General features: G+C 42.0%; 1 protein-coding gene across 1 annotated transcript in view; it reads right to left on the bottom strand.

Moving 5' to 3' along the window:
* Positions 1–23,445, bottom strand: part of ST8SIA5 (ST8 alpha-N-acetyl-neuraminide alpha-2,8-sialyltransferase 5) — a 40,254-nt gene extending 16,809 nt beyond the window's left edge. The window contains exons 1-2 of the mRNA XM_013955543.2: positions 23,315–23,445; positions 7,794–7,901 (exon numbers count right to left, since the gene is read on the bottom strand). Coding sequence (XP_013810997.1) covers positions 7,794–7,901; positions 23,315–23,445 — 239 coding nt within the window. The remainder of the gene's footprint in view (positions 1–7,793; positions 7,902–23,314) is intronic.
* Positions 23,446–23,965: the final 520 nt, after the last annotated feature.

Consider the following 23,965-nt stretch of genomic DNA (forward strand, 5'->3'; position numbering starts at 1 on the left):
ACTTTTATTCGTCAAAGATCACAAGTCTACAGGAAAACCTATCAGCACAGAAATCCATGATTCTTTATAATAGGGAACACAACTACAACTGAATCAGGACATACCACACATTTACACACAGAAGGCAGGGGTTGTGTTTTCCAACAGAACTGGACACTACACACAACTCACTGCTCCATGTCCATTCAGGTCAGTTCTAATTTTCTAATCTAAAGCATTTTTCCATGATCAAATCCTGTATCTTAACATCACACAAGCTGCAAGTGCTGGGAGAGGATTCTTTCTTTATGACCCTCAGTACTGAATGCCCAGAAATGAAACACTATTCACTTTGTAATTTTCCAGCTCTGACTGAGACTTTCTTCTTGTCTAACCTTCATGTCTCCCATTGCAATCTCACTTATAGCTGAGCAGCTTACTGAGTTCACGAGTGAAAGGCAGAGTTGGCTCCCCAGTACACTAGCTACTGTAACTCTCAGGTCTTTGATCATCTGCAGTCAGGTTTGTCCTGCTTTGATCAAAAGTAAGATTTTCTTGATCATGCTGCATGAATTAAAAGGTCGGAGACTTCACTCCTGCCTTCAAGAGACACTTGGACTGGGGCACTGATTCGTCTGATATATTGCAAAAAGTGTTAAAATATAATTGAGGGTAATTGTCAGGCATCTTTTAAAAGAGATCATTTTCTCCTGCACAAGCCTCCTTCCTGTTTTGCTAGTTCCTGCAGCGACAATTCTGCACTGCTCATGGTGAGGCTGCAGCACTTAGGTTGCAAGAGAACTGAGTACTGCAGGAAGGATTCTGCCTCTCCTGCAGGAAAAACAAAGATCTTTCCAAAAAGACACATTATCCAGTGACTAAAAATGAGAATAAATGAACCAAGCCCTGCAGGCTTCTACTAAATACTTATTAAGAGAAAAGTTCAATTAGCAGAGCCTGCATACATCAGAAAAGGCAGATCCATGGCCAGCCCCAAGTCTAGGTTCACCTTCCCTACTCAGGAACCTTACAAGTGTACAATCTTCAAAGCTTGTGGGGATTCACACTCACCCAGCAGGGTCAGCCCATGATCTAAAATTTATATAGCCACATAGCAAGAAGGTGGCTGAGGAGGAGCGCATTGTGGCTATAGGGATTCTGGAAAACTCACTCAGAGCAGTGCAAATTAGGTGTTGACATCATCAAAGAGCACATTGTGAGTGAGAGGCTTTTGCCTCCATTAGTATTTCCATACGACATTAAGATCTACAAGATTTGGCCAAAAGGTTGAGGGAGTTGGTCTCAGCGATTCTTTTTTTCCCTCAGATTGTGTTTCATACCACTTAGCATGGCATATACTCCTAAGATTGTGTACATACGCATTGATCTTGGTTGGAAGGCACTTAGGTACACTTCCCTGTTTGACAGATAAAGATGATGTAGAAGCTAATTGACAGGTAAGTCTGTGGTGGGCAGGAACTGGGACCCTGGGCTTCTGTTCTCATTGACATTGCCCAGACTACAGGATTACCACTGAGAACAGGAGCAGCCTCTGAAGTTAATGAAAATCAGATGACCTTTCATACCATACCTTGCAAAAGAAAACACCTGTGGATGTAACTGTTGTTAAACGAGATCCCCCTACTCCCAGAACTGGCAGATGAAGCAGAAATGTTTCATGGATTAATTTACACTTCTCTAGGGCTGTGACAGAAAAAAAATCACATTGCTGCATGTGCTGTTTCTGCAGCTTGAGAGTCTGTATTGACTCGTCTACAGTAGGCTGGTGCCTGAAAGACTGAAGAGAGAGACTAGCTGCTGTGGGCACGGAGTGGGAGGCTGAAGAAGCTATAGTCTTCTTCCATAGGAGTTGGTAAAACTATTTGACCAGTTCCTCCTAAAAGACAACAAATTTAAAATGAGATGGTTCATATTCCTCCTGGCTACCACACTGCTGATGCCAATATCACTGGCATTAACTGGTTTTAATATTTTACCAAGAACAGCTCTAATGCTACTAGGTTTCCACAATAAATTTGAATTAAAAATTTGGTGTTTAGGAAATACTAACGATTGTTGTACAGCTACACATATAGTTGTGAATCCTTATCAAAGATAAGTGGTAACATTAATAATAATCAAGAACAATTGTAACAGAGTGGGAGGTGAATAAATTTGTTTGGAAACAGGCAGAATTTGCAGAAATTGGAGGTAACTGTAGAGGTCCAACTGATCACAGACTTTCAGTATGTGGTTGTAGCTAAGAACGAAATGTGGCACTGAAAGCATAAGAATGAAAATATTAAGCAGGAGAAAATGGTGATACATTTTCCAATATATTACATGGTGAAGCACTTCTGGACTACTGCATCCACTTCTGGTATTCCAACTTTGAAAAGGGTTTGAAATACTGGGGAGAATTAGGAAAGGACCTATAAAATTATTTGGATGACAAAAAGTATGAGGCATATGAAGCTTAATCTAAAAATATGGTGACTGAGTAGGGATATACTACACCAGAAAGCAATTCCTAGTAGCAGGAAGCTTTTCAATAAAGCAGAGCAAGGAAAAACAGTATCCAGTGCCTGGAAGCTGAAGATAGAAATAACATCTTTAGTTCCAGCCTGGTTTTCTTTCTAGAAGAACCACAGTAATCAAACAGAAGTCAGGAGCTTGAACATGGGCTCACGGTTCCCAGGAGATTTGCCTAGATGAGGTTAAAATTTATTAATTCATGAACCTCCTGATTTTCCACCTAGGATATTCTGAAATGTTTGGCTAGATTCATTTCTTTACATTGTCAAGAGTTTTTCTGCTTTTTGATAAGAGATGGCATCAGATATGCCTGGACACCAAAGCAAAGTGGTTTCCCAAGATTCCCTGCAATTTTCCAAATTAAAGATTTTTATGTAAAACAACAAAAAATGCTTCCACAGACTAGACCTAAATTCATGTTTGATCATCCACAGAAGAGGAGTGGCTTTTATATTTCTGTCCTTTAAAAGTGGTTCATTGATAGCTCTACATCCCTCCCAAGTAACTTGAGAAAAATTCATGAATCCATCTGTTAAATCTCAGAGATGTCCCTATTCTTGAGTTCTTATTTTGATCTAGTTGCATGACTTCACAGACAATTTACGCATCCATACAGTTAAGATGATAGCTGTGATGCCCTGAGGATATTTTTTCACCAGTACTATGAAAGCTCCTGGCAAATTGGCACTTGCTGCTCGCTGCCATTCTGATTTTGATCTCCTGTCCTCACATCTCAATACATGAATCATTTGGGACTGCTTGGCTCAGCTGCCCAGTAAGCTCACTACAATCATTAGCAATGAGAACTGACCAAACATACACTCCTGCCAGTGCAGAATTGTTCCTGCCTCGTCTGTCAGCTTATTTGGGACCAAAGTCCCTCCAAAATTTCAGTCCAATATACTATCCAATACACCTCTACTCCAGCAGCTGTGGGTGTAACAGCAGGAGCTAAAGCAGAAACAGCTCTAGTGACAGAGCAAAGATCAGGCCACCTCCTGCAGTTTGTTCGCTTGCCTGGGACAGGCCCATCTTGCAGACCATATTCCCGAACCAAACAAATGTAACACCACAGCCCCCTGTGCTTTCTGGGTCATCTCGCACACACACATTGCCATGCATCTTCCTTTAGAGGTTTTCCCACTGCACAGTGCGTCACCCTCAGAACGACTATTGGACAGTATACTAAATCAAAATTTTGGAGATACTTTGGTCTTTCTTTTCTTTCATGTTCACTGTATCAAAACAACATCAGCTCCTGGCACACAGCAGTGGGGTATGCTGCAGGAAGTCCTATTTTACTAATGTCATTTCAGAATTCCCCTGTTTTAAATATACTGCTGTTTGGCTGTTTTAATCAAGTCCATTCCCGTCACTCTGATTGAAATAAGCCTCTGATCTTGTTAACCATATGACCACCTGGGAGGCATAACAAAACACATGACAACACTTATACATCAATAACATCTGAACAACACATTTTATTTTTTCATTGCAAGCAATGGCTTTTTTTTTTTTCATGGTTCTCAAGATCTTAGCAGCTTTGTATTAGGAGTTCAGCACCACGAGATAAGGAACATCCTCAGCTACCATCCTGGCCATGAGGTTTGAAGGCTCAAACCCTTATGCACAGTCTTGGAAAAAGTATATAACATGAATCCAGTTGATTAGATATTCTGTTTTGTTGCCACTGGGGACAGAGCTCCAGTTTTGTAATATTGAAGAACTGAATGTACAAATTAACAGGCCCGAAAGTATAAAGCTCACTTCTTTGCTCACCCATCTAAGGCTCTTGTGGTCTCACAAGATCTTCACCTCAGGTGAACTGAAGATGGTTGAGAACATGAAAACCCAACCAATATGCTGGATAGGTCATCAAATCATTAAGACAGCTTCTTCACATATAATCCCAGTAAGTTGCAAAACATATTAAAAGGACAACAGAGAATAAGAAAGCAGGGGTCTAGGAAACAGCCTCATATTTTACTTCGGATAACCAGCACCACACAGAACTTTTTAACTTAACTCCCTGCAAGGATGTTCTAAGATTTCTAAGGCTTTGCACAAGATACAGAGCAAAAGGTAGAAAGCTGAGCAATAGCCATGGAAAGCAACGGCTGATACACAACCAGCAAAAATAACCCAATATTAGATGAAGAACAACTGGTTGAAACTGCATCTGAGCAAGATTATTGTTTCTGATGGAGGACAGCCATATTTCAAAGTGCCTGCAGCCACCATCTAGTCCTTCTTGGGCTGAAAGTACACATCCACAGTCAGCCAGGTCACCTGATAGCTTTGGGGTGTGGTTGAATGTTTCATTAAGTATATTTTTACTGACTGCAAGTACTCACAACTTCATCACTTCTTATAAGACCTGCATTAATGCAATATAAATGGAAATGAAGCTTTTGGTGCCCCAAAAGCTTCAGCAAATACAGAGCACTGTGGGACATCTCCCCACATTAGCTACCGCAAACAACCTACACATACCATCCATGCTCTCAATTCTACCAAATACTGAGCCAAGCTTATGATACCAGTTTTTATCTCTATGGACTGGTCATAGGAATCTAAAGAATTGGCTAATGCACTGGGATGAAATCCCCTGGTTAGCTTGGTTTCTCTGGCACAGGGGAGTTGTCTGCTATCAGAGTAAGACTCATTGTCTGAAGCTGTGTAATGAGCTCCCCTGGACAGTAAAAGACTCTCCAACTGCAAGCCATGCTTCAACTTTGTACTTTAGTTAAGTTCCTACTGAAATCAATGAGAAAGTCTTCACTCACTTTAACAGATGTTGAATTATGCATAGGTGTTAGTGTAACCATCTCTTGAGTCTTCAGCTGCAGAAGACTTCTGTATTAGTACTCAGATAACATGAAGTTCTTCACTTAATGTGCTATTTGATCCTCTCTGTGCAAAGTTTAATCTTCACTGTTCATTGGTTTGATATGGCCACTGTTCTTGTGAAGTCTGACTGTCTTACAATTTCTAATGCATTTATTCATGCAGTATGCCTTTTACTTAGAAGTGCGACATTTTCATCTAATAAATCACTCTGATCTTACAGAATGAGATGTCAGGGTCTCAACAGCATATATTAAGTTATCTAGTTAAAAGAGAAATAGTTGTTATAGAATATACATAGGCAAATAGTATATATGTATGACTAAACATGTTCCTGTACACCTGTAAACATGTAAATGATACAAACTAATGAAATGCTTACCAGTTCAGTGCTAAATTATATATCTAAAAAGCCTAAAAGTATCTATTTCAATTAATATCTTTAAACACCAAACCTTTTACAAGAAGGTAATAACACATGATAAACTGCAGAGCCATGCAGTGAAAGGTATTTACTGTGCACATGCTGACATATAGTTAGTTTTGTGCTCTTTAGACACGTCGCTGGAGACTTGTAAATATATACAAATAAATTAGGTCAGTAAAATTTAGTCTGCAAGTTTTTCATTTGGTGGAAAGAATTATTTATTAGGGGAAGGCTTGTTTTCAATTGGTATCAACAGTTTGGAGTTGGATGTTAGATTAAGACTCTTGGGAGATGTCTAGTGATAGCACAGTAAGAAAGGTGATTAAAGATGAACAGTAAACACAGTTTATGACCTAATTTTGCAGTTATTCACTGCACAGTCTCAGCACCACATTGATATAGTTCTTTCTTATTTTCCTGTATTCTCAGCTTACAGACATTATACAGTATGCAAATAATATATGTAACACACTTATGTGCAATATGTTCCAGCCAGAATTATCCCTAACACCAAATCCCTTTCTGCCCCCAAATACCTTTCAGCTCCACAGTCATTAACATGACACTAACTTTGAAATTTCCATCTTTATATTTATATTTGAAATTTATACCTGAATTGTGTAGTTAGAGCCCATTTGTACAAAAAGCCCCTGTACCTTGAACCTCTTACTCTTTGAAGGGGTTAAACAGATTGAGACAGTATTGCAGTTCAGTGCCTCATAAATGTACCTTGCAGTCAAGGGTTTTGTCTCCCCCCTGCACTGAATGACAGTTCAATTGTCTCTATCAAGGGTGCCTAGAGGGAGGAATCTATATTTATTAATTCTCTTACCTCAGCAAGACAATATCTCTTTTTTTTGGTCACGTTCAGTTTTCTGATATGCCAAGTGCCCAGACTGAAGACTTTGAATATACAGACTATAAACGCATACACAAATGAAGCAACAAAAGTAGCAATAGATAAATAGATAAAATCATTTTTCCTTCGCTCTGGGCTAAAACAGCAGCTAAGCCGGTTCTTTTCATAAAGCTTTCTTGACTAGTTAAACCAATTGAGCAGCGGGTAGCAGTGATACAGGATCGCATTACAGCAAAGAGCTGCAACAGGAATTGCAGTACTGCTGCGGTTCAGTGAGACTGTATGATTTTTGGCAGGTCAGATTCTGTACTTCCGCTTGCCTTTGAAATGCTATCAGCACCACAGCTGTAGTGGCGTATGGTTACCAAAATATACTGTGATAGTATCGCTAATAAAAAACATAATTTATCCACAGAGAGCTGTACTTATAAATAGGTAATAAATGTCAGTTTCTTTTCTTATAATTATTTTATTTTTTCTTTGACTAATTTCTAAGATTTCCATGGTATTTATTGAGCTCGACTACACATGACTCAGGATCTCTACATTCAAGTCAATAGGGACTGTAAGTATTACACATTGAAAGGTACTTTTTAACCGTCCACAGCTAGATTTCACCTGAAGTTGTTCTGCACTAAGCAAACCTTTGCTCTTCAAGATAAACATGCTGGAGTGTACCCTGTGCCAAAGCTGCTAATTAGACAGACTTCCTGGCAGGGAAGTTTTCTAAGACTGAGGTTCCAGGAAGACACCCCAAATATGAGCCCCATGAACCAGATTCGTGTCGATGGCCTGTGACATCCACGGAGCTCTTTGGGGATACCACAGCTTACCTAGGTGACCATAGCCACAGCCAGTTTCTTGACTATACACATGGAGTTTCCCAAGCCTTCAGATACTCGACAGTCTGAGGAGTCTTACCACAAGTAAGTACAAAACATTCAACAGCACATCAGTGCTTCTTATAACAGTTTCAGAATAATATAAATAAGGGAAGTACTCTGGTCTTATCTCGCTAGAACATTTTTCCCCGACTAGGCACTGGAAGGATTTCAAGTGAAACTATGTCTTTTTTAGAACACATATTCTCTTGTAAAGAAAGCCTAGGGCCAGATTTTCTGTAGTCATTCCCTCAGGGGTTGGTACCTGGTGCCTGTGCCACTGCCACTCTTCACTGCTCCGTCATCGGTGAAATTAATGGTGCCGGTCCAATTTGCCAATTCCTCTCCATTCTGCCAGCTAAACTGCAGCCCTCTAGCAAGAAAACGAGGCAGTTGATATTTGATATCATTCATTAGGTTAACTCTTTCAGCATGAGATCTTATGTCCTTTTTCTTAACACAGTGGATAAGACAGATTCATCAAACACAATAAAAAGATATCAAGAACCACAGGTCTTACTACTGCAAATGATTAACTTTCATTCCTCATAACCAAATTCTGCAAGTCCTTGGCTGCAAACAGCATCAGCCTCCCCATCCAAATTAGAAGGCCAGAAATCATATGTGCTCATTAGCAACACACATGTGCATGGCACAAGGTGGAAATTTCCTTCCCAGAAACACAAGCAGAAAAAGCTGGACACAGTATGGAAAACTGCTGTGGATCCACAGGGCCAAAGAGGCAAACCCCAAACTTCAATTTTACAACTACAGTTGTTATTAAAGGTGGTGGGGACTGGGTCTTTCCTCTGATTTGTTGGCCATGATAGCAAAAGACTTATCATTATTTACGATATTTGATAACTTATCCAAGTCACATGATACTAATTCTTCTTCGTCTTTGGGAAGATGATATTTTTTTAAGCAAATGCATACCACAATCATCACTGCTCCCTGTTTCCCAAACTTTCACAAATCAATTGAAAGTTCTGTGAGGCCTGCAGTCTTCTGGAAACTACCAACAATAGTTTGGTAGGAATCTCACGTATATTTTAAAAAGCTGGGTCTGAAATGTTTGATAGTAAGAGCCAAATCCTTCCTTTAGCTCAGAAGTCAAAGAAAAAGAATCTTGCAGATTGTTATTTTTAATCTTCTCCAGTTTAACCCAATTTCATGATTTTAGAAGCCTGGCAGCTGAGTCGTGAACATTTGGTGCTGCCAAAGCTGAAAGTTAACTCCCTGGCTGGGCTGTGCGGGGACAGCCAGGAAGCGATCTGCCAGCAACCACTCTGCCCGCAACGAAGGGCATCCAGGTCCTGGCTAGGTTTCTTGGTCAACAGACTGATTAGAAGGACTGGAACATCTCTCAGACCATTTCCTACCTCTAGTTGAATTGGCAGCAGTTATCTGCACAGGAAATTAAGCAGGAAAGGCCTGCGGCATTGAAATAGGGCCTCTTTGCTTGCTGCAGCAAAAAAGGGGAATAGCTCTAAATGGCTCCAAAAACATATGGTAGGAGCTTATTTGTACTGTATCGCAGAAATGTGTGCGCACAGTATTTCCTTGTTGCCACAGTCATTTTAACACATTTATAAATCCCAGTTGGCCTGGGGATTTACATCACCTTGTCTAACTTTAGGTATCTGCAATGCAGGCATGTCCACCCGAGCTAATCGTCTTGGTTCTTAAAAATCAGTAGAGAGTGGCTCGATGCAGTCAGTGCAGCCTAGGGACAGATACATCTGATCGAAGGCTGGCCTCTACCCTAGGATGAACTCATCCACCCCCTAAATTCTCCTGACCATACTGACTAGGCCTCCATTAGCAGTACAGGGAGTCCGGGGTGGCTTGTAGTGTGGGCACACACACTAGACAGAAGCATCCCACCGTCTAGGTGAAGTGCAATGCATGTCACAACAAATGTCCTTTTCCTTCCTGAAAACTAGGTATTGTGAAAGAATTTCTGAAGCTTGCTCTTCTATGTTTTGTGCCTTTTAATCTTTTTGTTTGGTTGTTTTTTATTGAAAACAGACTTTTGGGGGAAAGTATTTTGTGGGGAGAAGGAATTCTGAAAGCGGAAGGGAGTCTTTTAAATACTCAGAATTGAAGACCATAATGAACTACTCTCTGAAACTCCTCCCGTGCCTGATAAGCTGCTACCCACCTCAAAAGCTGGGAGAAAAGCACTATAAAAGGTTTAAAAAGCTTCCTCTGAACCTTTTAAATGCATTTTCATTTCTTGCATTTTCCCCAATTTTCAAATTTTGTGTTTTCAAAAAAATGTTTTAAGTATAAAAATGTGAATATTTCAAATACAGAAGCTAATTTTTTGCTCATAGAAGGCCCATTCTGACTCCCTCTTAGTTAAATATATGAATGCAATTCCCCTGCTTTCCAAAAGATCAGGAGAGATATAGAACAAGTGGAAGAGACTATACTGATTACTATAAGCAAAATGAGATGATACCGCACACTTATAGCTTGCCATCAGCTTGGAAAGAGCTACTTTGGTGATCAACGTAGAGGATCAGATCAAACACAAAAAATATAACAAGCAAAGACTTCTCTTCAGCCTCTCCTGAGATTTAAATTATCATCTGGAAGGATCTTTCTCCTTCCACTGACTATAAGGGTTATGAGTTATGGCCTTACCTTCCACTGACCTCTGACTATTTTTATCAGCTGAGGTTGCCCAGGGTGACTACTTCTGAGTAGAACATTGGTGTGAAGAAATAAGAGACAATTCTCACTTTAATGAAGACACCTTCACTTTTAGCCTTGTTGAAATAAACACTCATGATTCTCTCCTATGTACCACACAGTCTTAACACATTTTTCTGCTGCTCTTTATGACCCTGATGGAAAAGCATTTCATTTCAATGTATATGTCCTTCTAAAAGGTATCTAAAGGTATGCCCTTAAAAATAGGTTTTAACTGCTAAGGGCAGCAGTGAATGATACATGAGAAGAAATAGTAGAATTGTGGGAAAAACAAGTTTGATTTGAACTTTTTAATTGGATTTAAGTTAGTTAGCAATTTGGGGTTTGGATACTTGTCTGCAAACTGAAACAGACAGCAGCAATCTAGCTATATAGCTGATATTGGTGTGTCCTTCAGAGTTGAACTCTCCTAAAACACAGCCATTATTCTGGCAGATGAAAAGAAGACTAAAACATGCAGCAAGGTTCCTTCCCCTTGTACATCTCTGCTCCACAAGTAACAGCTGGAAGTAAAGCTAAGCAAATGCTCAAAGGCAGAGGGGAGAATCTGCTCATAAAGCAAAAGAAATGAGACAATCACTCTTTAATGCCCTCCTCTCGTCAAGCCTTTTTTGGGAACACTGTGTACTGCAGCTGAGGAACCCAGTTGAAAGGAGGACATGTGAATTTTGGGTAAGATCCAAGAGGAGATCAGGAAGACTAACGCTGAGGAATGGTAGATATGTCTTACGAGGAACAGCTTAAAATACTTAGCTTTGAAATGGCAGAATGGGGGATCTAATTAAGGTACAAAAATATCTAATGAGGGCAAGCAGGGGTCTGGGTATGAACCTTCTCCTCCTACATGGTAAGGACAAATCACAAGGTTGCTGGCTGAGCTCAGGATCAGTAGCAAGCGTCTGATCCTGTACCGCAGGAGCAGAGAAAGGTGGCTATGTGGTGTTCTCCTTCTGACAAACAGGAACTCATGAGTTTAACACCACATGGACTTAGAGCACAAAATACATCTCAGAAGAAACGTTATGCTGCTCATAAGACTGTGTGTCTCACTGAGAGTCTGCTGTACAAGGTTTCTGTACTGCGTTTTCTGGAGTAATGGTACAATAAACCTATTCCTCCTGTTAAGAACAACTCCCATAAATATAGGTTTGTAGCATTAGGACTGAGCAGAAATTGAGAATGAGTCATTTGAAAACACTGACCTAAATTAATTCTGTCCCTAACAGGATTATCGAGAGTTTTACCATTGATTTCAGTCAGCCTAGAATTAGGAGATTTCAAGTTAAAAAATATGGAATTTGCTTATCATCACAGTTGTGAGGGAAACCTTGCAACTCTAAGTATTCATAAATCCTGTCTGCCTGAATCTGTAAACAGCCTGAGAAAATAGATCAGAGATGCGAACTGCTCCACCAGTATATTTCTTTGGGATATTATGGTAGTGAAAATCTAGCACATTCACTCTCAGCACTAACTATCTTACATTTTAATAGGCAGACAAAGAAGGGGTAAATTAAGCTTCTGTGAATAAGAACTGCAATAGGAAAGCATATGCAGAATGGAAATATGGAAAAGGAAGAGAGAAAGAAGCAGGACAAAGAAGAGGGTGAAAAAAATTAAAAGAAGGGGAGAAAAACAGGAACTGGAGGTAGACATATTGGTCCTCTACGTAATTAGAACAGTTTATGTCAAATAATCAAAAAAAAAAAAAAAAAGCTTGGGATCATTACCGATGTCTCCTGATGGTGGAACTGGGCCACTTGCTCAATATGTCCTAATGTTATTTCCTTCTAAAATTAGCATGGTTCCCCAATGCATGATGCTGATGATGACAAGGGAAGTCTTTACAAAAGATGTAATAACCAGAAACACTCTTATTTCAGAGATGTTTCATTTTGCGCATCGACTTTGAGCAAATTTCTCATCAGAAGAGTTCTGCTGTGGGCGAAAGGAGTATTTATATACTGGTTTATAGACATCAGTAATCACAGGACTTATCTCTAACAAATATGAGTACAAACACCCTTGTATGAGCAAACTCGCTAAGTTGGATGTCTTAGCAATAAAGACACACAGTTTCAAGTAAATGTCAAAGCAGTATTTTGATCCTAATCGGTAGCTCTAAATGTTGAATCAGTGTGTGGTCAAATAAACACTGGCATAACGTGAGGAGAGCGGGAGGGGGTGAAAAAGAACCAGAAAATTAACGAAGCAGCCATAATTCTGAAGGGCTTGTCAAGACCGGCTGTCAAGAAGTAGCAGGATGCAAAGCAAAAAGCCTGTTGCTGTAATCCAAACAAGAAACAGCTCCTGCGCAAGCGGGGGTTTTAATGGCAGCGAATGTCAAACAATTATGGGGGTTTTGAACTATTAAACAGACAAGCATGAACAAGTGGATAGACTGCAGCAAGAAGCTCAGGAGCCATGCTGCCGCCTCATCACAGAGATCCCACCTCAGGAGTGTCTCACTGCCTTTCCGAAAATCCAGCTCAAACAAGAGGGCAAGGCTCTTATACAGGAGGTATTCTACAGCTAGTAAACGGAGAAGACCCAGAAGACTTTATGTACTTGCTGGCACCCTGCCTGGGCTCTAACCAGACAGCAGGCCATGATCATGCATGCTGCAGATTTTTTCAGGGAAGACCTTCATGCTTTCGAGGCATAACAGCAGACTGGGGCAAGCGGCTGAATAACACAGCGATCAGCACCTATGTGTAACGAGGACTGAACGGCCACCAGGGCATCACACGGACGGCATGAGAAGGCATGGAAGAGCACGTTCTCCTCCAATGCCAACCTGTTCCCCAAAACAGCCAGCTCACCTTATTTTATCCCACTCAGCGGGTTATTTCCACTCGTCTTTCAAGGTGACAGCCACTACTACCCCATCCTGCATCTATCAGAGGCAGGCTGAATAAATCCAAAAGCAAGCAAAAGCAGACACAAAACACTGTCACGTTGTATCTATCTGTGAAGCAAAGCCAAAATCTAACTCTGTTTGCTGGTCCCACAGATGGTCAGGCAAGGTGGAAGCAGGGGGTAAAAAGAGGACAAGAATGCCTCCAAGAGCAAGACAAATTGCTACATTTTCCTTCTGAACTCCATCTCCTATTTGTCTTCACTTTCTCTGCTCTTTCTTTTTCTAATTCTCACATTTCTTCCCTATGTGACTAGCTAGGCCCCTCGCAGAGAGCCCAGCAGGGAAAGATGTCAGCAAGCCCAGCTTTTCTGAATCTGGCTCCTGTTTCAATTGTAAGTTAATAGCATCTACATTAATTATATACACTGTTAATAATTTTAAAATCACATTTCTACAGACCCAGTCATGGTACTGTGTGCTGTTACACGCTGCCCAAACACAGAAGCCATACGCAGCCCTTGCAGCAGACAGCCTAGGCCATGCATCGGCTTCCTGAACTCAGTGGAAAATTACTTACTTCCACTGTACCTGTTTCCCTCTTTCCTAATTCTTGTGCCCTTGAGAGGAAGAACTAAAGACTTGCATGTTAATGCTCATGAAATGGAAAGTCCCTAGACTTGTAACAGTCCCTAGACTATAGTCCCTAGACTATAACAGGGATGTCACAGAGGTATAGGAAAGTCATATGGTTAACCTTGCTGAAGATTCAGTTCCTTCTTTCTGCAAAATAAGGAGAACATGACTCATTGTGTCCACAGGGTGCATGGAAAATAAAACAATGGTATGCATGAATGACCTGCACTGAAAACACTTACTAAAATGGACCAGAGACAATGAGGAGATTGGATAAGAAAGGGGAATAATAACAGGAATCTGCAGTGTGACAGGCTGATGCACGAGCGAAGACAAGGATAGGAGCTGATGGAGATAACAGCAAGTGGAGTTTGAGAGAAAACTGGGGATCCTGCTGTGTTTGCTGAAGAAACAGCAAGCTTATTCACATTGCACTTGAAAAGATTTCAGAGGGGCTTGAAAATGTTTTAATTCCTAGATGCTATGGGGTAAAGCATTCATTAAGGAGCACTGAGATCTTGGCATCAAACCAGAACCAGCAGAGAGTCAAGGCAGACTAGCCTCTGTGTCCAAAACCTCCCCTTTGCTGACAAAAGGGCTGGACTCAGTAACCCAAGACAGTCAAGTTAGATGACGAGTGAGAGGCACATGCTTACTTTAAAAATTTATTATCACTTTGAAAGCTCCAATCCATTTTTAAATAAATATTCAAGGCACAGCAATCTAGAAAGACACAATATGGATGAAAGAAATGCATATCTGTCTGTAACGAGTCCAGGTCCAGATCCACCTGGGCTGTAATGGCAGTAGAAAAGTGTGTGAATTGGCCTCTTTCAGTGGAGAATCCGTGGGCATAATCCTGCCACACACAGCATGAAGAAAGAGATCAAACATTTCTGGGACCAGCTCACATACTTGAGCAGGATGCTCCCATACGTGACCACGTATGCCCACACGTGCTCTTATGTGAGTCGATTGTAAAACTCACATTTGCATTCAGCGGAAGCAGATTTGAGTCTGACCTGTCCGGTTTTGAAATATCCTTATTTCTCGAGTAAAATGAGCAAAATGCCAGTTTTAGTCTGGATACATACACATGAATATTTCTGCTCACTGCATTAATAGAGACCAATCAGATATGAAATCTTCGTCTCAGTGATCTACGGCTGTGATGTCTGTAGCTGCACAGGCGGCCTAATGACCTTGCAAGTTGGGGAATTGATGAGCTGATTCCTTGTTATCTTACTGGGAGAAGACCATTAAAAAAGGCTTTGAAAATGTATGAAATCATGAAGGAGAGCAAAACTGATATATTCACAATGAAAGGAAGAAATCAAACAGCATGGGTCTCATGAGAAGCAAAATATGGATGGAGAATGCTGGAAATGGGCACATCTGGTTCATCACACATTGGGTTAAACAGTATTACACCAGGGACAAGCTTGGCCCGACATGTTAGAGGGAAATAGTAGTAATAAAGTGGTGGAGGAGTCTGTTTTGACTAGCACATAGAGCAAAATTGGAAACATAGGTGGGAAGCTTCTGGATTATAACCACTATTATACAGAAAAAAAGGTTTTCTTTCATGTAGCACATTTCACATTTGGGATCCACCTTGTATCAGATATTCATATACATCTTCTGAAAAAAAACTTATCTAAAATCACTTCCCAAGAAAGATAAAATAGACCCAACACTAACATTCAGCTAGTCTGCTTACAATGGAAGAAGTGTTGACCAGGATACCAAGGACATCAAAGGCTACCTTTCAAAACAATACAGACTTTCCATTTCTGGTCTGTGGCTGGAAGATAAACATGTGAGGAGGAGTAGCTACTTAGCTTGGATTTATTTTGTAATAATTATTAATAATTAAAATATTATTTGTAATAAGTAGGGGAAACATAAAATCCACAACAGCATGAGCTGACAGTGAGGAAGGTTGTGAACTTTTCTAGAAGAAAGGCCAACCAAGCCCCAAGCACACTGAGAGTCACAGGAAATCCCAAATATTTTAATAGATCAGCAAATTCTGCCAGCATTTGAGACGACAGCTCGGTGCAAAGATACCTGACCCAGCTTGGGTACCACAAGCAATCTCACCACACCATTAGAGATCTGACTGAACCAATTGTTTTGCATCTCGTGTTTCCAAAGCTAATATATTTAGAAGCAGATCAAGCATCCCTACACTGCACTATATTCTGCAGTGTAAACATACCCAATTGCACAGAGGATCTGTGCTGATGAGGGTGAGCAAAATGCCATTTAGAGTCAATGTGTCTGTACTCAATATTAGCCGCAGGAGTGGGCAATAGTCCCTCTCTCCACACATAGAAGCAGAAGGCATGATCTCATGCTACCATGTGTGCATGCCCTCCAAGCAGCTGACTGCACAAGCTTTTCAACTGGGACTGTGAAAATTGTAGCCTTGACTGTATTTGTTCTTACGGAAAGTGCCGTGAAACTACTAGTGACGGAGATTGCTTTTTAAGGTTTTCACCATGAGAACTAAAGCATAAAACTAAATAAATAAAGAGGGGATGGAAGGACCGTGACTCTCTGCAGGGCCAATGAAGAAGCAGAATGGATGCAAGTAACTGAGGGCAAGGACACCTCAAAGAAATGGGAGGTTGACTCCACAATTTGCCTGAGGGAGACATGGACTGCTGAGCAATGAATACACTTGAATTAAAAAATAAGAAAGGAAATGAAAAAGCAATCAAGGGTAAGAATGAGGCACAGTGAAAGGAGGAAAATGCAAAGCTTTGCACAGTGATTAGGTCTGAACAGAACTCAGAGAGTGTAAGAACGATCAGGAAACTCAGGTCAAGAAAAAAAGACTGAATTACCAGGACATCTGCAAGAGTAGCCATGGAGGCGAGCGCTCACAGCTAGAGCCGTGGGGGATACAGGTGTAGCAGAACTCAAAATCCCAGGGTCCAGACAGCAGAGAAACAAGAGGAACGGAGCTGCATACCAAGGCATCCCACCCAACCCTTCGGAGGGGGTTAGATCCCCAAGAAAAGCATACCCAAAAACCAGTGCGCCGAACAAGAAGCCAGCTGAGATAGTCAGTGGAAAATGATGAGAAAGGTGACTTAATTCCCATTCCTCTCACAGAATTAGGGTTCTTCCTTACTGAGATACATATTTACGCTTATCTATGAGCCTTCCCCTCCTGCACTTGAATTCATAAAATACCATGTTTATGGGAGGGCCCTGGGAGGAACAGAACAGCAGCAGGCGAGCACCATGGATTAGACAGGATTTATGGATTTGACTTTCCACAAATGTAGGTAATGCTGAATTTCATACTTGCTCACATACACGGAGGGCAAGCATCTACATTTTTCAAAACAAGATAAAAAAACAGACAGCAGGGTTATAACAGATATGCTTTTGAAAGAAATGTCACAGGTTTTAAACCAGTTTGGATGGAAGGGATTTGTTTTACCGGTTTTGAATGATGGATGTTGGCAGAACTTGACCATTACTTTCTCATACAGAAGCAACGTATCTGCGTAAATTACAGAAAGCAGAGTTATCCCAGTTATTAAGCAAAATGTTCAAAAAGATCTATTTGAATGGATAAAAGTAGGCCTAGATCCCCACGCAACAGAGGGACAGAAGCAAGCTGCTGCTGGCTATTCTGTGGATCAGAATTAGGATTTAACTGACCCCGTATTAATCAGTAAGGGTGATGAACACCTTTTTGGTGGTTAACAGGACCCAAACAACCCGCCACTCAGGGGCAAGAAGCTTCTGCAGAGCTACTGCAGCTCAACACAATTCAAATCCTATGCGAACTAATATTTCCATGCTGGATGTGCTTATGGGGAACCCGACTAGGGACTGCCCGGTAACCACAACCTGCAAAAGGGGCAAGCGTCCGTAGGTCACCCTGTACCAACTCACATCCCCTGTGGTTTGAGGTCAGGAAGAGCCTGTAACACACCAGGCAATCGCACAGACCTCAGGCTAACGCAATTTGCACGCATTTAAAAAATGGAATAAATGAAAAAGGAAAAATTCGTTATCTTAGATTACTGTACACTAGGGAATGGACAAGGACTGGCAATTCACAGAGAAGATCTGCAAGGGTTTTTGCCATTTTAGCAGTAGAGGTGCAAGATAATAATGTTAGGAATAAAGTAAGTCTACAGGGAGCAGGGATTCAAACACTGCCTGCCTTCTCCATCTCAGCCACAGAGAGCACTGATGCTAAAACTTTTGCCACTTGATGTTTTTCTTTAAAAGCCAATGAAAGTGATGAGTCAGAAAAAACTCCCGGTGACAGAAGATAAGATATCGGTTTCGGGACCCTTTTCACAACAAAAGCCTCTATTGCGACCTGTGATAGAGCTGTCAATGTTTGCACGTTTTTTGCAGAGCTTTAATTCACAGCTCATGTACTTGTGAGCTCTCTCCTTTTATTTAATCTGGGAAGTCAGGAACATTATGTAAAGCAACCAACAGCAGAAATGAGAAAGGGAATGGGACCAGGAGCCGGGAATGACTTTGGAGGCAGCTGAGTGCCCTTCTCCATCCCATTGCCACCTCTCTCCTGAGCTCTCCCCCAGCGCTGGCTCTGGTGCTCCTCCAACCTCTCAGGGCATGTGGCTGGAGAGAAGTTCAACGTACTAAATGAACTACCCAGAGCAATGCCAGCAGCATCTATTATGGACCAGTCATAGGAAGATGTAGGAAATCAGTGGGATAGACATGCTGAATAGAGGGGAAAATCAGGGAAGTCAGGGCTTTGCTGTCTCCTGAAGTTCCCAGTTCCCTTCTTCTCTGAAGAAAACAGATGAAAAACAAGACCTGCTTTGCACAAAACCCGGTCAGGGATTCAGCGAGGTGACTCATGGGTCGCATGTCATTTCCCTGGGATAATATTTCACTTTGGTTAGAAACGGAGGGGGCACAGGACTGTGTGTTAGAGAGATGACTCATTAGGTGACCTTCAGCTCATGTCTCTTGGGGAAAGATATTTAAATGGAAAGAGAGTTTAAACCCTGGAATAGATGGTTTTAGGAAGGCTAACATCTTTGGAGGGTGTTAAGAACAGGGCAGAGGGACGCCTGCCAGGCAGGGACCTCTCGGTGGACTTGAGTTGGCTGCAGTTCCCCAGTACAGTTTAGGAGAACATGCAACTCAGGCCATATGCAGCCCCTGCATCCAGATTGCAACTGCTGCTCTCCCTGATATAAGTAAGATTTGATCTTGTTTGACAGCATGGTATATAAGCGACCCCTCAAGGTCTAGACCAGCTTTATTTTCTGTGCTTTATTTGTTCCTCATTTGCCCATACTGTGCAAAAGTTGATCATAATATATCTTTCTTATGAGGGTAAGGAAAGGGGTAAAAGCTGTCTTGGAACTGATTTGCAATTGTTGTATAAAAACAGCTTCAGAAATACCAAAATGGTGGTATAAACTCAAGCTGTAAGAGTCTGAGAGTAATTATAGGGTGCACACACATACATAGGAGTGATGTTTTATTCTCATTTAAAAGACATAAAGCTTTCAAATAATGCAGACTGCCTGCATATGAAGGCTTACCGTTTCTTGCTGCGTGACTGAATTACTGTATGTGCCCCCTCTGACAGACTCCAGTGTAATCTTTGTTTAAAGTCTTTAATAGCTTTTAAAATAAGTTCTTCTCACTTGTGGCCTGAAAAAAAAAATGTTTTTAAAGCAACAGATTCACTTCTGCAGCTGACACTCTGTGCAGAAATCAGGCTGCTAGAAAACCAGTATTTAGCAGAGTTCCTGCCAACAGAATATAGGTATATAATAAATTATTCTGATAGCTTTCCCTTGCCAAAGCAGGCAAGGACTCTCCTATTGATCTCCCCTATGCCACAGGTTGGGCGATGAGAACAGTGACCATTTCAACATTTTTTATGGTAGTGGCAGTTTCCTGATGTAATCCAGCATTATTCCCTGCTGGCCACGCAAAAGCTCACAAAAAAGGCCAGACCTCAGCCGAGCATCTGACTCAAAGGAAAATTCAGCGGAGAGCCAAGCACTGGGAAGATGAATCAATACACAAGCAAGCTGCAGCTCTGGATTTAAGCAGAAGTCCACCGCATTTAACCTACTTTAGCAGATCAATGCGGCAGATTTTTAATCAACATATTAATCCTAAAATAAAAATAATTACCCCAGAGATCCATATTAAAGTCCCTTAGTTATATCTCATTTCATCATTCTTTTCACTCGGGATCAAGAGCTACAAAGCCCAGAGTTTCCCAGTGCCATTTTCCCACTTAGAGTTTCCCTGCTCACTGGGACTTGAGCTGATGCTGGGAGCACGAGCCATTTGCCTGGCCGAGAGCACCCACATCCATCCCTCTTGGATGAAACTCTGGTGAAAAAAATGGGTGGGCAGGATTCGGCCTTTTAGGTGCAGATGGCACAAGACAAAACAGCAGGGGAAGGAGTGAAGAATGTTGTACGGTGTTTGAAAAATGCGGGAATGCCTATAAATCTGATAGCTACGTCCTCTCCCTTTGCCAGGAGAAAGAGAAGGCCCTAACTGGAGTCTGGATCCTTTCCTGAATTTCCCTGAGTGGTTGGGACTTACCACAGTATTTCCTTCCCGGAGCAGCCTCTCCTGCCTGCAGTCCCGCTATCCTCGTGAGCAGGTTTTCGGGCAGCCGCAGGACGGCCAGGCTCCACGACACCGTCCGCAGGGAGGTTCGGGTGGGAAATCTGCTTGTAAGGGCAGCTGGCACAGCACGACTCACCGCCATACAGCTAACTTTTCCACCTTCTCCTCTTTCCCCAGAAAAGGGTGACTTTGTCCAGACTGCTTACTGGGAACAGTTCCTGGGCTATGCTGTCCCCTGAGTTGTGTCCATGCTGCTTGTTTTAGGTCAGCTTTATAGATTCCTCTTCCCTCGCTGGCCTTTACCCATTTCAACCATCTTCTTGCAGAAAAGCAAACTAGGCCTTGGGCTATATTTAGGCTTAAAAGCACCGTACATTTACTGGACTAGTACTTCAGGGCAATTTTCAGGTTTTTCTAAGTACACTAGGGAATTTTTTCCCGCCGCCCCAGGAAAAGGCCCGGAGGCCTGCCAGTGTTGCGAATGTAGGGATGCGAGCACAGGCTATCACCAAACAAGCAGCATATCGAATATTAGCGAGTAACTAGCCTTCAGTTTAGCCAGTGTCCTCAAGTTCCAGCTTGGCAAACGGCACCGACACTATAAATATCCCACTTCCTCTCTGTGAAGAGGCTCTCCAAAACCACCAGCTCAACTGTGTTCCCTGGAGGTGCAAGCTATAACGTGTCCGAGAAGCTCGTAGCCGGTGTCAGCTTGTAACAGGGGACTTAATACAGGAGGTTTATGAAAGAAGAGACTAAGGGAAGATTACATGCACCTCTGCACGGAGCGGCACCAGCGAGCAAACGGCCTGCGAATGGTCCTTTTGCTTTCTCCCCGCCAGCTGAGTGCAAATGGCAGATTGAAACCATAACATAATGCAGAACGAGAGAGCAAGAGCAGGAAAGAAAAACCAAAAAGTACCTTCATGATAATATTAGGGTAACTATGTAGGCAGCTGGGTAAATCACCTTTCTATTGCTAATAACCGACGGGCTGAGGCTGCCACATCCTGCACTTCTATTTCCGTGAAAGGTGGGAACTAGCGGTAACCAAGAAAGGGGTCTAAGTGCTTTTTGTCTGTACTGGGGATGGTGGGGAGAAACCCTCTTTGAGATCTTCGATGTGACAAATAAAAGCCAAAGAAACAAATTATTAAAATCTGGAACTAAAAACTTAAATAAACAGTGTTTGCTAGTCACAGTGACAAAACGTACAGTCAGCCCCTGCTTTGGCCCCTTTGATGGCAGAGCACTCAAGACTAGAGGGGTTTTTTGCAAGGTTGGAAGTCAGACATGATCCTTTTTTGCAGTCTCTGAAGGCCACTGATGGCAGAAGAGGCTCCCAGGGTATGAGGCAGGATAGAAACTCAGGAGAAGAGTTTTACTGGTATCTTCTCACTGTTTTTCTTTTACTTTACCATTTTTTATTTCAATTTATACTTGGGATTTATTTTCCACTTACTCTATCCTGCTGCAGTTATTTGTGCTTAGGAAAACAACTAGGGTTGCAATGCCTTTAGGACAAATGGGAAAAACTGAAAAAATAAGGCGAGACCTCAACTGGCCATCAAGTCATCCCTCTCAGCACCAAGGCAGCTCGGTACTACACCACCTAACATACTCCTGAAGCCCCCAAAGATGGAGATTTTAAACCTCCTTAGGTGGTCTTACCCTTAAAAAGTTTCCCCGTATGTCTGGATCTAAATCTTTCCTGCTGTAACTTAAGCCCATGACTTCTTGTCATCACGGGAGTTGTCAGAGCAATTTGTTTATGACATTCCTCGTTGCAGCAACTGTTTGGGTATTTCAAGACAGTTATCACCTCTCCCCCTGATTTACTCTAAGCTAAACAAAAACAGCTTTTTCAGACTTCTCTCATTTATCATGTTTTCTACACCTCTGCTCATTCCCAATGCTTTCCTTTGGCTCCTTCCAACTGGATCACATCTTTCTGGAAGTGAGGTGTCCCAAACTGGACTGAGTCCCCCAACCAAGGCCTCACTGCTGAGCAGGGTGCACAAATTGCTCCGTCTCTTAACTACAGTGCTCCCATTTATACATATTATTATTATCCTTGCTATTCCCCCCAGTGAGAAACATTTTCCGATTGTCAGCATTTTGCTTGCTCTTGGCACTAGATGAGTTGCCAGCTAGGCAGGAACCGAACCATTGAACTCTTTTGGCAAATCACTCCTAAATTACAGTAGAAACTTCCATAGTAGCTACCTACACTATTGAAACCCACTTACCTCAAAGCATGTAAGAGAAATGTTCCCCTTTAAAAATCACACAAACCACAACACTTCAGACCAGATTTAAGTAAAATAAACCCTGCGTGGGTCAAGGTTAAACACTTGAAGATCCCCACTGGTGTTTGCTGTAACAAGAGCAGTGCCATTTTCAGATCAAAGACTGATGTGATCTACAACAAATCAGCCTCAGCAGTAAATTCATGAGAAGACAGCAGTGAAAATATAAAGCAATCCCTTTGCTATTTGGAACACTAACATTGCTACTTTGATTTTAGGAAAAGCATCTGCATTTTTGTTTCTAACAACGTTAAAGTTTCGACAAGTGCATACTGCCATAATTTGACCTCTCAAGCCATTTCAGCTTGAATTTACATACGGTGAAAAGCCTATATCGCACGGTCTGATCAGAGGCAGACACCCCGCTGGTAGAAGTCAGTCTAGCTTAAGTAAGACCTAGATTTGTACAGCAGCTGAAGATTAAAACACAATCCAACAAATAAACAAATCCTATCCTACCTAACATTGTCCTTTACTAATAGTCTAAGAGACATTACAGATGCCAGAGGCATCTTCCCAAGAGAGATTAACCTTGTCAGCACAACACTGAGGAGTGGTTTGAGCCTGTGTAATGGTACAGCTGGGTCTCAGATTCAATTCAGGTTTACCAGACAACTTTTTCCATTCCCTCACGTCCCCCCTTACCTTTTGAGATAGTTTCTCCCATAGAGGATCTGCTGCAGCAAGGTGACCACGGCAAAAGCGCAGATGAATATGAAGAACAAAGTTCTGTTTCCCAGCAAATCTCTGCTCGATGAAGGGTCAGTGTATCCCATCCTTAAAAGCCGCTGGAGCTCCGCCGGGTGAAATTCAGTCCATTGTCGCGTTCATGCCCTTTTCGCGGGGAAGCAGAGGGGAACGCTTGCCGGCTTTTCTATGAGAAATCCAAGGACAAGGTATCCCATTGTTCAGCCCTGCTGCCCCTTCCTTGCCCCTTTTGGATGTTAGCTCCAGGATTGTGCGCAATGGCTTGCTTCCAGCGTAAAGTTTCCGGGAGATTCAGACGTGGGTAACATCTAAAATCATCTCTTCAGAGCTCTTTCGGCGCAGGCAGTCTGTGCTGTGCGAGAGGCATTCTGTTCCCTCTAAGCCTCTCTCGAAAACCCGCTGCTAGCAATTATCTACTTCAATCCCATTTTCATATTCCAGATGGGGGAAGCTGCAAATAAACCAGCAAACTGCAGCCAATGGCAAACACAGGGCTCCGGCAACCCGCTTTGGAAACACATAGCCGTCAGCTCGTCTTCGCTTCTGCTCAGCGATTGCAACGAAATGCACTTGCGAGGCGACGTGACT

This window comes from Apteryx mantelli, chromosome Z, assembly GCF_036417845.1.
Source record: "Apteryx mantelli isolate bAptMan1 chromosome Z, bAptMan1.hap1, whole genome shotgun sequence".
Taxonomy (NCBI): Eukaryota; Metazoa; Chordata; class Aves; order Apterygiformes; family Apterygidae; genus Apteryx; species Apteryx mantelli.